We start from the raw sequence: 16,481 nt of genomic DNA, 5'->3' as shown, positions 1-16,481 counted from the left end.
TATTTTGTTATTAATTCCAATAAAGTTTTACCGGATAAAATACACTCCAGGTAGCGATAGATAAAGAATATTGTAGGTGCAAGATCGGTTTTGACTGTTTTGGAACAGCTGAGAATTGTTGAAAGAAATAACCTATTTAATAATCATTTTATTTAATTAGGCAGATATGATAGATACATATAATAATCTCACATCATGCAATATATTAATTACACTATGACAGGAGTGAGGGAACCTAATATTTAATATTTTAAAATAAATAAAAGGTACTTGCACTTTTAGTGGGTAAAAAAAATTACATTCTATAATTAGTATTTTATTCTTAGATTATTTTTATCATGTCTAAATTCAAGTGATAGATACATTACAATGATTTCCACAGACAGAATCATTTGTGGTGTACTTTAATGAAAAACCAAACAAATCCAAAATAAGATAATTTAATGCACTGGTAGATTTATAAACAAAACAATACTGTAAGCTGTAAGAGTACATCAACTTTCTCAATTATATTACATTCTTAGGCTTCTGTAACATGTGGCAGATAGAGTGGAAAAATTACACTGTAACATTTTGTATACATATTATATACACAAACAGTAACAGTTTGTAACACATCCGATGCGCAGCACTGAACACTTTCCTGCTAAATGGAATTTGGTAAGTTGCTAAATTTAAATGGGAGTTCCTCAGAAGAAGTGCTAGGCAAACTCTTGATGGCGGGAGGTTCTTCAGACTCAAGAAACTCTGGACTTATGGTTTCCTCAGGTTCATTCTTTAAACCAGTGTATGTGGGTGATTCCCTGGGACCCTGACAGTAAGACCAGGATGTAGATGGAGATCCAATGTAGGAAAGGTTTGAGTCAGACAGGTTAGCTCTGAAGCTTTCACTGAAGGATGAAGACTCCATTATACTGGACATTTGTAGTTCAGAGGAGGAAGCGGGAGAGAGTCGAGGCTCGTGGAGGTTGAGTTTTGACACTAGAGGTTTGCCTACAGTGACCCTTTGCTCTTCCAAGAAGGCCTCTTCATCCAGATTAGCATACTTGTAGTGTAGACACACAGTAAACGAGAGCTCTTTCTGTGAGGGGAAAAGCAAGTAAGATATGCCTTATAATATGCATTCCATATAAGTAATACATTAGATATACTTTGCACATATTGTACAAACACGAGACACTATACCTTCAGCCTTTGCAGGGCACTAATACGAGTAAAGAGTCGAGGTTGTTCCACAGGCAGTAGATCATCTAGATTCAGTAGTAAGCTGCCAGCCTCACGGAGACTCTCCTGATTGCTGTGCTTCAGGTCTATTTCGGGGCCCTGAAAAACAAAACAATGCGTCTTGGGCTATGTTTTTGACAATCTACCAAAGATACACAAGTTGAAGTGGGGCATGAAAAGGTAATGAATCTTATTCACAGGAAATCAATGAATGATACACATTTATGTAATTTTCTCATAACTAACTCAATAAATTATTTGCAGATCTACAAGAATGTTAGTTTACCTCTGTAAAGTCAGAGAGCTGAGCAGAGCATGACGAAATGTCTTTAGGAGTCTCCAATATCCGAGTGTAGATTATCATGATATTGGAGAACTCTGCAGCGAAACCGAGCTGTACCTTGACACCACATTCAAACTGAAGACAGCGGCTCTGTGGGATGACTGGAACCATTTACACAAAATCATTATGTTTCAATATTTTCAGCATTTTATCTACAACCATTGTACTTTGCATAAGGATATAAACGAAAGGGTTTTTATTATGAACAGGTCCCACCATGCGCGATGGCCCACTGTAAGTTCCGTGTTGACGCTGTGACTTGGCACGTTGGAGCTTGAATGCTGTCCGTCAGGGCACGACGCTCTGAGAGATTACTGCGAAGTTCCAGAGCCTGCCGGCCACGAGTGATTTTACACCTTCCCATGTCTGCAATGGACATAAACTTTTTTCATCTAATAATTCTATCTGTTAGCCAGGGCTGCGTTTCCCAAAGCATTGTGAGCCAAGATGATCGTAGAGAACACTGGTGGTAATGGTCTTCACGATCAACTTGGGCTCACCATGCTTTTGGGAAACGCAGCCCAGAGCAGTTCAAATGTCAACATTTGCAAAAAATGACCAACAATATCAATTCGAGAGAAGTTTATGATGTAGATGTGGCTTAAAAGTATTTGCACATTTTGTAACATTTTCTTGTCTGAAAAGTAATTCTAGCCACACACTGATACCAACAATGAATTGTGGATAACTAGGGAACATCTTTAACCCCAAACCTTCTGCCACTTTGTCAAGTAGGACCGTGACCTTCTCTGGCTCCATCAGTCTCTTCTTAAGAAAGCTCATGAAGATTCCATTAGAGAGATCATCTTTATTTACTTCAAATGCTTCGGCATCAACACACCTGAATCCAGAATGCGAAGATTGCAATCACAATTTCTAGACATCAATAAAATTACATGTCATTGCATTATACTCACGTTGCATAGCCGAACACTATGTTTGCGGTCACTCTCAAGGGGCCAGGTTGTGGGATGCTCTCATCGTTTGGGTTTCTGTATGAACAACACAACTGCAGTAAGGTTCAAGTAATATTTCAGTACAATGATTCAGAAATAATAAACTTGTGAATCAAACCACACCGTTTCCGACACATGTCCAAAAGAAAGACGTTAAGTCCCGTCTGGCGCTCTTGCATGCGCTGCAACACGTCCTGCACCCAGAGACATTGCTTGAAGGTATAAGAGGCTGGAGCATCGATGGGTACCATGAAACTGTTTCCATAGTTCTCATAGCCATGACCAGCAAAATACAACAGCCCTTGAAATGGCAGACATGAAAAAAGAGAGATTAGATTATCCAAACATATTCAATAAATAAACAAGGAGGATTGGTGTAACGTTCTATTGCTGCAGAAATCCAACTGATGCAACAAGGAACTAACCATAAACGCCTCGATCCAACAGCAGCAGGAACTCAGTAACAGCACTATGCATCTCCTGCCAGTTGAGGTCCAGTAGAGAGACGACTTTAAAGTCCAACTGGCGTAGAAGGTTTGTCAACTCATGCACATCTGCCATGGGAGCTCTCAGCTGCCGGTGATGCAGGTAGTTCATATTCCCCATAAGCAGTGCTACCTTGTCAGTGGCTATAGATTTTAGAAGTGACAAGATTGACACAGCAGATCCTATGAATACAAGAAATACGAAGAGTAATTTCCTTATCACTTACCGCAACAATCACCCATTTGCCTTGGACCCGCATCAGAAGTACCTGTAAAACATAAGGTGCATGTGAGTGACAAGAAAGCATCAGTACATATGCTTAATCATACAATTATACAGATCATTCTTACCCACTTCAGTTGTTTCCCATGAGACATCAGAAGAAGAACCAGGACCTGAGTGAAAATAGGCCATGCTATGAAAAATCTTAGGTCGATTTATTTCATTTATATTTAAGGGAATGATTATGGATCATGTTGTCTCAAGTTCCTTACCTATGTTTATTTGGACCTGATCGCTCCACATTTCATGATAGAGGTTGTAAACTCTACAAGTATATGTACCTCTGTCCGCTGTGGTAATGCATGGAATCTGTGGACAAGCCCATGTAAATGCCCAATTAAGTACACTGTTCACCATACTTTGGCATAACCCTTTGCATTCTCTAATAAATTATTCTACACGTTCAACTGTGATACTTAAAATTCAACTTAATGAGTACCTTTAAGAAGCTTCTAGAACACTTTGGCATTGGAAGTTTGTTAAGGAACCATTGGAACTGTGGAGGTGGGTTGGCCTGAGCAACACATTCGAGATAGAGAGTGTCTCCCTCCATCAACACTTGAGGCCTGGGTTGCTGAGTAATATACAACCCACTAGTTGAAGAAGGGAAGTAGCTACCGCTGGCACCTGCAGATGACACAATGTATCAGTGTTGAAGGAAGTTTGATTCCTTCAAGTCTGAAGTAAGTTTTAAGGTGAAATATTCACATACCTGCACTTGCGCCTCCAGACCTCAGTAGACGTACATGGACCCAGCTGGAGAAGATGTACTTGTCCCCAGAACTTACACGGCAGATGTAATGGCCCTGTTGAGATGGACTTACGGGATTCAGGACCAGCTCTGGGCCACTGCCTCCTGGCATCTACCGAGAACATAAATAATCAGACTAAGGATGACATTTCAAATCAGTAAGCTTAATTACAGAATGTAGTGCAGCAGACCTCATCTTTGCCCCTGAACCACTGGTAGGTGAGCTCCACAGGTCCAACTGCTCTGCAGCTCAGAACCACGGTACTTCCCTCTGGTACCCGCTGATTCTGTGGCTGCAGTGTGATGTTAATATGCTCCATCACTACCCAAAAACACAAATAACACCTGGGTGATATTACCCACCCCTTTGGGTTACCACCTCCAATTAGATTAGATTAGATTTTTTCTTATGTATATTTAGCTACCATGTGTAGAAAGAAATCCAACAGCCTCTCTGTGCTCAATTTTCTTCAGGCATTGAAGCAGGAAAGCCAAAGAACACCGTCTATCTGCGAGGAGGGCAAGCAGGTATCGACCAGGACTGCCATGTGGACTTAGTACTTTGATTGAGCAGTCAGTCAGCTCTTTGTCACTGCAAAGAAGTAGATTCTGTAATTGTGAATCGGTCATAACCATGCACAATATCGGTTAGTTATTCCACACAATTTAGCCTATAACAAACTTACCTATAGCAGAATTGTGGCTGCTCAGCCACTGCTTTTGCCAGCTGTTTCCAACCACACTCTAGATTGTCTAGCATGTAACCAAGTCTGTTTAGCTCTGTCTCACTCAGGGTTTCTACACCCAAAATCTTGTCCTCCATAATTTGATCAATGATTATCTGAGAAATAAATGACAAGAGGTTTATTTACATTTATCATCAGACAGGATTTTTTCCCCCAGTTATTCAGTTAAATGCTGGGGCATTCATATAATTTTTACTCTAGGTGTGATACCTAGAGTAAAAATTATATTAATGCCCCAGCCCACTGCTCATCTTTTGTAATTTTTCAGAATAAACTATAAATCAGCTTTCCAAACCAAACATTTACAGAAGAAATGTTTTATTCATGCAACACCCAAACCTTACAACAAAAGGGGAAGATTTCATGAATGTGTTCCCTTTTAACCCGCATAACAAATATCAAAACCAAATTTAAAAAAACTAGGGCTGAACGATTAATTGCATTTGCGATAATATCGCGATATGATGAAACGCGATTTTGTAATCGCAGAAGCTGCGATTACACTGGTCACGTGACACGCGATAGTAAAGCAGTCTGCACTGCACATGAAGCATCAACTTGGCACGCTACGCATATAGGCCTGCCATAGGCTACAGGAAAGAACAGTTTGTTTAATTTATGTGATTGTGTTATAGATTCTCTTCAACGATTCTGTATGGATTCAGATAATTTCAGAATCGAGTCTGAGCTTAGTTTTAAACACAGATGCGTGATGACGCTGTGTGTGCTTTATACACAATATTCTGCTGGCTTCTAATTCCTCTGTCACACACACACATTCGAACCTTCCGAAAAATAGTCTTTCATACAGTTCGGAAAAGTTGAAGCGAATTGGACATTCGCGGGCTTCATTGCACTGACTAGAAGATCATATGGCACTCGCTGTGAAATACGCGCGCTTGATGTTACTCTAGTAGTGCGCGGTCCCGCCCGCCGGTATTTTCCTTACAAATGCTCTATAAAGGCATCATATGTCTTTTGGAATGCAGTTAGCTTATATATTAAAAATAAAAATATGAAAACCATCGACAGAAGCTGCTTTCAATTTCAAATACTCACGGCCGCTTTCATGAAGAGCGCTCTCATGCGGCTGTGAGCGGCTCTGTCTACGTGGTTAAATGTAGGCCACTTGCATCTCAAAATGCGTTTATGACGCGAAATTAATTAAACAGTCAGTTATGTCTGTATTAAACAGACAGGACAAACCACATCTTATATTTCAAAAGAGATCTGTGCATTAGTGTGAAGCAGCTTATCGTATCTAAACTGAGAAAGAAACATCACTTAATCACAGCTTGAGTGGAAAACATTCAGACTACTCTTAAAATACTGAAAGCACTCTTTGTTTATTGCTTGTAATGTTTTTTCCCCTCTTTGTTATTGATAGCTTTTATGTTTTGAAGCTATTCGCTTATATAGCCTATTTAAAATTCTTAACATGTAATTGTATTAATTGAGTTTTTTAATGTGTAATTATTTTTAAAAGTAGCCTACTTATAATTACATATGTCATTAAATAAATATTAAAAGTTTTATTAATAAGATTAATTAATAAATAAAAAAAGATTCCCATCCATATTTTACAATGATTTATTGCTTGTGTTTGTTGAATAATATAAAAGATAAAGAGCTTAAAAAATAATCGCATATTAAATCGCAATCGCAATATTGGTAAAAAATAATCGCAATTAGATTATTTTCCAAAATCGTTCAGCCCTAAAAAAAACGTAGGCCTACACCACACACTGGTAGTTTTTTGGGGGCTTAAAGTCCTAAAATGTCTAGGTGCATGGTGTAACTGTCCAAAAAGAAAAATTCCCCCCCCAAAAAATTTATTATGCATAATATTTTATTTTGAGTTGAATAATTATGTTCTAAAAATATTACTAATATTTGAAAAGCTTTTGATCACCAAATTGAAAGACAACAACAACAGTAATTTAACTGGAAAATAATTCAAATCTTAAAACTTCTTGCTTGCCATTCTGTAATGTTGCACACGTGTTTTAATCTCGATTTGTGAACAACTTCTCTTTTTTTATCAGCTCTGAAATACTTATTTGTCGTTGTTCCAAATACGCATATCATTATTATTCTTTTTTTTAAATCATATTAACACCGTAATATTTAAAATAGAAGACATTTCAAAACGTTCTTTGTTCCTGTACGTTAATAAAACAGTGAAAACCAATCAACATAGCTAGTAACATGAAAATGCGGAACCGAATAGCCTAGATTTTTAAAATTCACGACACAGTTGGCAATTTAAATAACCAATCGTTAAGGCAATTAATAAAAAAATAGCTCTATGATATCATTGCAATGCATCAGCAAAACTTCAAATAGATTAGCTTTTAGTATATTTCATTTAATTTGGAAACGAAATAAAAATTAAAGCTCTTAAATGTAATCTTAACAGGCAAACAAAAGTAGGCTATATTTACCTGTTATACGGTAGACTCCAGGAAGTGAGTTTATCCCGAGTTCGTAAAACGCAGATTGTAAAGTGACACTGATAATTAAAGATCTCACTAAATTCACTGTTTTACCAATAATCAGTCAATCGTTCTCTAAATATCCGTTTAACTTACTTTGAATCTGATTTACTGCGACTAATACTGATCAGAATCCGCAAATCAATATGGTAAACATCCGCAGCAGTTCTGTCTTTTTCAGGCAGTAGTTCCTCTTTCTAACATGTATTTGCATGCACACCCCTGTCTTTGTGCACACCCCCACCACGCGCAGTAAGAGCTTTTTGCTTTCACCTTCTCTCGACCTATGGCAGCAAGACATCATGACAAGTCACTCCTGCAACCCTCATATTAACTCACATAACCTAGATAGATAGACAGACAAATAGATAATAATTATTAGATAGATATAATTAAATAAATAGTTAGATACATTATAATTATTAGATATAGACAGATAGACAGACGATAGATAGGTGAAACTCTAAAAATTAGAATGCAAAAGTTCATTTATTTCAGTAATTCAACTTAAAAGGTGAAACTAATATATTATATAGACTCATTACATGCAAAGTGAGATATTTCAATTTGTTATAATTTTGGTGATTATGGCTTACAGCTTATGAAAACCTTTTCACAATATTCTAATTTTGAATTTGGGGTTTTCATAAAGCTGTAAGCCATAATCATCAAAATTATAACAAATTGAAATATCTCACTTTGCATGTAATGAGTCTAAATATGATATATTAGTTTCACCTTTTAAGTTGAATTACTGAAATTATAATTTTTCGAGTTTCACCTGTATATACAGACATGCGGATATAGGTAGATGGACAGACAGACGAATAGACAAACAGTTAGACACATACAGATAGACAGACAAATGATAGATAGACAGAAAGATGATTGATAGATACAGACGGATGAAAAATAGATATAGACATACAGATACAGGCGAACAGATAGACAGACAGGTGATAAATAGACAGAGATAGATGATACATAAAGATGAATAGATAGTCAGACAGACAAATAGATAGTCAGACAGATGGAAGATAGATTGATAGACAGACAACGGATGATAGATGGACAAGCAGAAAGACAGAGGTAGAAATAGACGAATAGATAGACATACAGACGGATGATAGACAGAAAGATGATAGATAACAGACAAATCATTTTTTTATAGTTACATATTTCCACAATATTTTTATTTTATTTAAAAAGACACTTTTTGACATTGCGCATTGATGATGGCATCAGAATTTTATTTGTTCATGTGACTGAAATGAGAACAATAACAAAACGACAATAATAGTAATACAAAGAATGACAACAAAACTAGCAAAAATACATCCACTTGATTCTCAGAAACAGGAGAACCAACGCACCAGCAAATTTGGCAATGTCCGCTGTGCCTGCTGGGAAAACAAAGGTTCACCCAAGCCTTGCTCTCAAAAAAGAATGATTTATATAAGCATTCTGTCCATTCCCTTTACATCTTTTTGCCTTTATGCAGTTTATTATGTCTCCAAATATGCTCCTTCCTTAAAAGCCTACAGTATTCCCAACTGTCTGGTTCCAGTTCATTGAGTTTTTTGGGTGGGCCGAGGTTCAACTGAAACAGCCTGAAGACATGGGACAACAAATGCAACTTGAGTTACAAACGTGTTATTTTTCTAGCTAATCTGAGATGCAATAAATGCATTATAAAGCACAAAGTAGAATACACCTCATCATACCATTCTGGATACTCCTCCTTGGGTTTAATAAGAGGGTCATCGCCCTGTTTCAAGATGTTGACTCCAACTGCATGCGTGCAAAGTCTCACTGGATCCTTGCACACTTCTGGACCCTTAAGAACTTCCTTTACCATTCCTTTACCTTTTCCTTTCATTACTACGAGAGACAAAATAATATTTTATTAAAAAGTATATATTTAAAATAAGAATGCAAACCAATATAAACATAATATAATAATATTATATATAAAAAATGTTTTGAAAATCGGTCCTCCAAGGTCAGAAGACATATGTAATAGGTACGAAATCAACCTTACCTGGTTTTTTAGCATAACTACGGTATTGAATAAAAAAAGTGTTAACAAAATGCTCGTTATAAGCATTCAGAACAGGCAAGTTTATCCTCTTCAAAGAATGTAGTACAATATGTGCCATTGTGCCTCATCGGATCTTCCACCATGCTGTACATGTACGTGAGACGTACTTCCGGGTGAATCTGCAACACGCATGCGCGTTTTGCGTACGGTCTAGTCTAGAAACTTCAGTTTCTTAAAAAATATATATAACTAACATTCAGTGTAACATAACAAACCACGAATGTGCAAAATATTAAATAAATAACAAGTAAAAACAGATGATTAATCTATACCCTTTCACTCCTGTCCTGTAGAGGGCAGTAAGACCGAGCATAAGCTATAAACACCACCGACCGTCTGTTGTTTATTGACGAAAGCAAGCCAACATGTCGGAGTACAAATCTGTCCAGAAAGGCTCTTTAAACCTGAAAGGAGTCTCTTTAGCAAGTAAAAAGTATGCATTTGTTTATTTTCATGCTTTTCTAAATATCAAAACATTTTAGCTGTTATTTCTTGTGGGAAAATGTTGGCGTTTCCTGGCACGACAGCCGTTAGCTGTTATGCTAGCTTTGTGTTGATGTTATTATTAGCAGTTTTACTTCTTTTGGGGGTTTATTTTATAGGAAAAAGAAGAAGGAGAAGGAAAGGAAGCGTTTAGAGGAGCAGGCTATGGCCTTAGAGGAGCAGGCTATGACCAGTCAGAGTGAAAATGGAACTAAGAAAGTTTATGTTGACAAAAGGACGCCAGCACAGATGTCATTCGACAAAATACAAGAAAAAAGGGTATTTATAACATTTTATATTTGTCATCTATTGTTTTAGTGCCGTATACAAATACTACGTGTATTTTCTGTGATTATTTTTAATTCTGAGTAATAAATTGTCAGTTTCACCGAATGAAACTATATGAAACCAAGTGGATTATATATCACTAATCCACTTGGATTATAAAGTGATATTCATTCTTTCTTTATAATTTTTGTTATTAGCAAATGGAAAGAATTTTGAAGAAGGCCTCCAAAACACACAAGAGAAGAGTTGAGGTAAGGTCAATGATGTTTATGTTCATATTTTAAGTAATGTGTGTGTGTGTTTTTGTTTTTTTATTAATTCGTGAATATTTCTTTGTTACAGGATTTCAACCGACACCTGGACTCACTGACAGAGCATTACGACATTCCCAAAGTCAGCTGGACTAAATAAATGTCAATGGCTTTTCACCTGGATGCTTTCAGAGCAAAAACACCTGCTATAATGCTAATTTTCTTACAATGAGTGCTGAAAAAAAAGGTCCAAAGTGATTTTAACATGTTGCTGTTATACTCTGTGATAGATTTTTCTTTTTTAATTTCAATTTTCAGACCACTGTATGTTAAAAAGTAAAATTTTCCTGCAATTGCTTAGTAAGCTCCACTTGTCTGCCTGCAGTGATCATTAACTTTTGGTTAAACTATTTAAAAAAAACTCTTTACCTTGGTATATAAGTACAGGATGGTATTTTGTATTATTTGCATGTTGTAATAGTTGCTGGTCTAAGAGTGACTGAGCTGAGACCAGTGGATTTCACACTATTACTTGTTTTACGTTGCATATGGACAGCTTTATCTTTTTTTTATTACGCAAACTTGTGGATGATATCATCTTTTTTTCTCATAAGATATTCATTCTGTGTTCATTAAATGTCTATGATTGGCTTATCAAGAGATGCATACAGAAACCAGAAGCTGTGTAATAATATCAAATAAAGACTAGTTACCGTATTAGTTTTCTGAAGACTATAAAACAATATTCTTCCATTTAATAAAAATATTTAATGTATCTAAATTGCACCAAACAATACAGTGTGAGTCCAAATCTAACTTGCCTGTAAACAAAGACAATGTTGTGCCAACTAAGTGCAACTAAACTCTTGTATTATACACTATGACCTGGTTTAACCGACCTTTCAGACTAGGCCTTAGTTCAATCAGGACATTTACAGCTTTTATAAATGTGCCTTAGAAAAAAAGCATTACTGGGTCATTCTATGAAATTGGTGCCTTTTGTGTCCCAAGTTATATTAATCAGGCATGAATTACTATAACAAAATATATATATGTGATCTAAAAACAGTACTATATTATTAAAATCAATTTAACATTATATTAAATAATTAAAATTGCATTTATGCTGGTAAGGTTTTTGGCCTGTCTATTCACTACGATTGTTCTTTTTCAGCAGAACTTTTAATTTGCAAATTGAAAGCAAAAAAAATCTCATAATATACTAAGAATAGTCTCATTGTTACGCAATGTTTTGGCATAAGTATACATTATTTTGTATAAATAATTGTATCGGTGTCCCCTGATTTCATGTCAGCCCTGTTACCCTCACCAAAAACCCTTGTAAAATAATGGTATACATTCCAGTGTGCATCTTGAGACAAAAATGGCACTGACATATTTCAAGACAAGTTGCTTTCAGTTAAAACAGCTCAAACAAGCATTTTAGTCTGAGACTAGCTTAAATATTGTATTTTAAAAAAAACTCCGTAAACAGTTTTAAAAGTTGTGAAAAGTATGTAATCTAGGACCTTTATACTGTGAGTGCCATTGTAAAGACTGCAGGCTACAGTATAACGTCTGGTCTGTCTCTCACAGCCTCGTTTCCTGCGTTAAATTCAAAATGGCGTCTAACCTGACTAGTAGGTTATATTATCGTTGTTGCTGTTATCTAATTTCATAAATGTTTTTGAATGAATTCAAATGTAATTTGATGTACAATATAAGTATAATGGCACAGAAAACCAAATGCTGCGTGTGCTCGCCATTAAAAAAAAACATGTTGCAAGACTAATTCCAGCAGAAGGCGCTGTTGGTTTAGTGACTGAACTAAAAGATCTTCACGCTATCACGCATGATCGTCTTCAAAAGCTGAGACATGTGAATTATAAGGTATATTTTATATGCCACAAATAATAACCTTTATCCAGAGCAACTTAAGTGTGTTTAATCTAAACATTTCCCCCCAGTGTGCATTCAGAGGGAATCGAACCCCTTGACCATGCTAGCAGGTAAGCAAAATTAAAAGTTACGTTTTCTGACACGACACACAGCAACCTTCGAAAGAACTTCTCATTGTGTATAATTATTGTTTAACGTACTAGTTTACATTTTGAGTATTATTTAGATACACAGCCAGTCAAATATTTCTTACATGTCTACTCAGCACTGTTTATTGCTGTTTAATGGCAAAATAACTCCCATTCGTGCTAGATATTAAATATTTGTTTGATGCTAAGGACACGTCATGCTGATCTGTGATTATAGCCTACCCTGGTGCAGCTTTGATAGTCAGTTTATGAGGGTGTAATTAACAAGGTGATTATGTGGTTTTCCATGTTTTATGTTTGTTCATCCCGTGTGTTCAGAGTACACGTGCACGCGGACAAGTGGCCTCAACCTTGTAATTAAAGGGATATTTCTCCCAAAAATGAAAATTATCTCAATTACTCACCCTCAAGTCGTTCCAAACCCGACAGACTTTCGTTCGGAAAACAAAAGGTTTTTTTTAATGAAATCTGTAAGCTTTCTGTCCCTCCGCTATGTTGACAGTCTACGCAACTACCACTTTGACACTTTAAAACGAGAACAAACCTCATTGCTGAAGCTCAAACTTGCTGCGTATCATGAGAATTAGGGCTTCACGATTAAAGGGCACCTATTATGGAATTTTGAAATTTACCTTTCATGTAGTGTGTAACATAGATCTAAGTGAACAAAAACATCCTGCAAAGTTTGAAATATGAAAGTGCACCGTATATAAAGTTATTGTCTTTCAAAAGTAAGAGTCGACTCGGAGTCATTTTTATGAATCGTTAGAAGACCGAAGCTTTTTCTCTGACTAGATGACGTCAACTTGTCAAGTTATTTGAATATGATACGCCCACTTATTGCGCTCCAAAGCAAACTTGAAATCATCACGGCGACGAGACGCTGCGTTCTGAAGTGCGATCTGCCCAAGGAGGAGCATTTGAAGACTAAGTGGCTACAATTCATCATATATACAACTATACCACAGAAGTATAGTCCGAGCCTTGTGCTTTTGTCGCGCCATTTTGAAGACGATTGCTTTACCAACTTAAATGCACTCAAACTGGGATTCGCGAGCCGGCTGATATTGAAGGAAGGTTCAGTTCCAAGTGTATTTGCATCAGCTTCCTCCTCCGTATCACAACCTGTAAGTGTTATTAATAATTGTTGCTTATATGTTTTATGTAGGATGCTTAATTATTATTTTGTTTGTTGTGTAAGCACCGTTTGCTTCTAGGTTTTCAATGACAATTGTATTGAGATATGTGAAGTGTTTGTCGTTGTTTTCGGAGTTGTCTTAAAGAATAGAGTAATACCTCGTAGTAATATAACTGCATTTTTTTTTTTGTAAAAACGTTATGTTTATGCATCGGGCTAACGCAAACAAAGACTGATTGTGCTTTTATAATATGAACTCTGGGCTATGCTCGCTAACATAACATTAAATTCTTTAACTTATTTTTAGTTTTTTACTACAAACTACAAAGCAGTGGACTATAATCATTATTATAACACGATTTAATTGATAAAAGCATCATTATACTCCGTGTTAAACAATAAATATTATCTATGTAAACACTGCTGGGTCATCTGACCAATCAACGCAGATTAGCGTCGCGCAAAGGAGGGGTTTGGAAAAGGAGTCGTTGAACGATTCATTTGGGAGTCGGTGAGCAAATCAGGTAAAAATAAATGCATATTATACGACAACAAAAGTGTTTTTTGACATTGCATGCATGTAAAACTGTTGTTGGGGACTCCCTAAACAACATTAGGAACATTTTAAATGTCATAATAGGTGCCCTTTAATCAAAATGAAACCGCACGCAATTTGGCAAAAGCTGCGATTATTTTATGTGCAGCGTGTCAGTGAAACACGGCTCTGTGATCAGTAGTAAATGCGACTTCATCTGAACGCCAGAGGGCGCTCTCACGCAAACACTCCAGAAAATGCCCTACTGCAGAAGTAGACAACACGTGTCATTCCAGAAAATCCCCTGAAACACTTTGATTGAGTTTTTAAATGTTGTCTTTTGTTGGACAAGAAGTTCGGTAATGCTTCTCACGTTTGGAAAGACGTTTGTTTGGCTCGTTGCTTTTACAAATTCACGTTATAAGTGACTCAAACTCACAGTGCTTTCAGATGGAGCAGCGTTTACAGAGCCGTAGCCGTACATCAATGACAAGCTGCGCATAACAAATAATCGCAGCCTTTGCGATTTCATAATCGCAAAAAAAAACAAATCGGTTTAAGCATGATTTCATGTTAATGAGAATGAACCAATTTGGTTCTTGCTGAAGCTCAAACGTTCTGCGTAACACGAGAATGAACCTCATTGCGAGATCTCACACTTTGGTTGAGCTTCTGTTTATGTTCGCTGATCAATGTTTACATGTGAATAAAAGCCTAAATTCAATCTGTTCATCATATAAAGCGATCTTAGGCTATGTTCACACTTAGCGTCTTTTTTCAAACTGCCAGCGTCTGTTCTACATTAGAACCCTATGGAGTAAACCGTTTTTTTCAAAAAAGTCCTGAGCGCTTTTTTAAACGCCACCGCCGGCGTCTTTTTCTGCAGCTCAGAGCGTCTTTTAAAGTTGAAAAAAGTTTAACTTTTCTGAAAAGAACGCCCTACGTCAAGCACCTTTTTGACAGCTAACCAATGACAAGCGAGTAGCGAGACCTGTCGTTTCCATAACAACAAGAAAAATGGACACGGTGCCGGTAGAAAAACTAATCGTCCTTGTTTCGGAGCACAAGGAGCTGTTTGATATGAGTACACAACTCTATCATAACATACATCACAAAGAGGCTGTGTGGGCACACTACTGTTGCAGCTGTTGTTATAGCAACAAAAGACGCGCTCGGCTGCTATTTGTAACCGAACGCGCAGCGGTTGTTTTTTTTTTGCTAAAAAAACGCCGTTGTTAACTTTTTTTTGTCAAAAAAGACGCTAAGTGTGAACGTAGCCTTAGACAATTTTGGACTAAACCGCTCAATTCATATGGATTAGTTTTATGATCTCTTTATGAACTTTTTGAAGTGTCAAAGTGGTTGTTGCGTAGCTGTCAATGGAGGGACAGAAAGCTCTCAGAAAAATCTTTATTTGTGTTTTGAATATAAATGAAAGTCTCACGGGTTCGGAACGGCATGAGGGTGAGTAATTAATGACAGAATTTTCATTTTTGGGGTGAACTAACCCTTTAAGCAAGGCATATGGTAACAAGATCCTTCTGACATGAGGTTTCACTGACTGTATGTATTTTAATGGACTGGCTGGGTGAACATTGTTTTATTTATTTTTATCTAAAAAATAAAACAGCTCGAATTGCGAACCAAATATATTAGATATACACAGATTAAGTCCGCTAGAAACTAAAAGAAATGGCATGTAGACAAATCCCTGACCACTGGAAAATGATAGAAAACTAAATTTCACTGTTACCATGGCAAATGTACTCATTTTCCAATTCCATGAAGCATTATACAATTCATGTACAATATAATACAAAGCCTCAGACTACTCCTTAATTAGATGCTAGTCATAAGTGTGTGTGTGTGTGTGTGTGTGTACTGTAGCCTATATATATATATAAATTACATAATTTGCAGTGCTTTATTTTAGTTTTGTTTATTTAAGTTTTTTTATGCACCAAACTCTCCCCGGGGCCAATATTCACAAAACCTCAGACTTAATTAGACGCTAGTCATAAATAACTGTTACCGTGGCGAGCAGGGTGGATTCTCTGTGTGTGTGACACTGGAATGATGTCACATATGGTTCTGATGAGAATTGTAAAGTATTGATGTTATCTAGCATCTGACTGATGTAATTCTTAGTCCTATATTGCACTCGTCTTATCTTTAAGATTTAACACACAAGTTACCTTTTGGCTAGTACAGTTTGTGGTGTATTAATTTTCAATTCAATTAAATGCTTCAAAGATCTGAAGGCAGCGTGGGAGGGCTGCAGTTATTTCAGTTATTACTAAATTATGCAATCTACACAGTCATATTGTCTAGATAGAACATCAAAATGGAAATTC

At 36.6% G+C, this 16,481-nt stretch overlaps 3 protein-coding genes and 1 long non-coding RNA gene across 7 annotated transcripts in view; 2 read left to right on the top strand and 2 right to left on the bottom strand.

Moving 5' to 3' along the window:
* Positions 1-337: 337 nt before the first annotated feature.
* On the bottom strand, positions 338-7,517 carry malt2 (MALT paracaspase 2). 3 transcript variants are annotated; one of them, XM_079592822.1, is made up of 17 exons: positions 7,380-7,517; positions 4,729-4,883; positions 4,468-4,634; positions 4,234-4,364; positions 4,004-4,154; positions 3,731-3,918; positions 3,504-3,600; positions 3,360-3,404; positions 3,236-3,277; positions 2,949-3,152; positions 2,647-2,824; positions 2,485-2,559; positions 2,281-2,408; positions 1,784-1,933; positions 1,511-1,668; positions 1,186-1,323; positions 338-1,081 (listed from the first exon to the last, which is right to left on the bottom strand). In XM_079592822.1, the coding sequence occupies exons 2-17, from the start codon at positions 4,863-4,865 to the stop codon at positions 647-649; spliced, it is 2,424 nt and encodes an 807-aa protein (XP_079448948.1). In that variant the 5' UTR covers positions 4,866-4,883; positions 7,380-7,517; the 3' UTR covers positions 338-646. The 3 variants fall into 3 exon arrangements, with proteins under 3 accessions (XP_079448948.1, XP_079448947.1, XP_079448949.1); XM_079592821.1 differs by having other exon boundaries at positions 7,233-7,491; XM_079592823.1 differs by lacking the exons at positions 4,729-4,883; positions 7,380-7,517 and having other exon boundaries at positions 4,234-4,387; positions 4,468-4,596.
* Positions 7,518-8,037: 520 nt separating this feature from the next.
* On the bottom strand, positions 8,038-9,511 carry mrpl54 (mitochondrial ribosomal protein L54). Its single transcript, XM_079592819.1, has 3 exons — positions 9,325-9,511; positions 9,008-9,164; positions 8,038-8,893 (listed from the first exon to the last, which is right to left on the bottom strand). The coding sequence occupies exons 1-3, from the start codon at positions 9,440-9,442 to the stop codon at positions 8,761-8,763; spliced, it is 408 nt and encodes a 135-aa protein (XP_079448945.1). The 5' UTR covers positions 9,443-9,511; the 3' UTR covers positions 8,038-8,760.
* Positions 9,460-11,123, top strand: fam32a (family with sequence similarity 32 member A). Its single transcript, XM_079592820.1, has 4 exons — positions 9,460-9,817; positions 9,987-10,146; positions 10,353-10,406; positions 10,498-11,123. The coding sequence occupies exons 1-4, from the start codon at positions 9,750-9,752 to the stop codon at positions 10,564-10,566; spliced, it is 351 nt and encodes a 116-aa protein (XP_079448946.1). The 5' UTR covers positions 9,460-9,749; the 3' UTR covers positions 10,567-11,123.
* A 917-nt stretch (positions 11,124-12,040) lies between these two features.
* Positions 12,041-16,481, top strand: part of LOC306988609 — a 36,655-nt gene continuing 32,214 nt past the window's right edge. For both annotated transcript variants that reach the window (XR_013795453.1, XR_013795454.1), the window contains exons 1-2: positions 12,041-12,296; positions 12,374-12,415. This is a non-coding gene — a long non-coding RNA (uncharacterized lncRNA). The remainder of the gene's footprint in view (positions 12,297-12,373; positions 12,416-16,481) is intronic.

Source organism: Phoxinus phoxinus (genome assembly GCF_949152265.1).
Source record: "Phoxinus phoxinus genome assembly, chromosome: 20".
In the NCBI taxonomy this organism is placed as follows: domain Eukaryota; kingdom Metazoa; phylum Chordata; class Actinopteri; order Cypriniformes; family Leuciscidae; genus Phoxinus; species Phoxinus phoxinus.
Note: the sequence above shows the minus strand (reverse complement) of the source record. Positions and strands in the feature narration are given on the sequence as shown.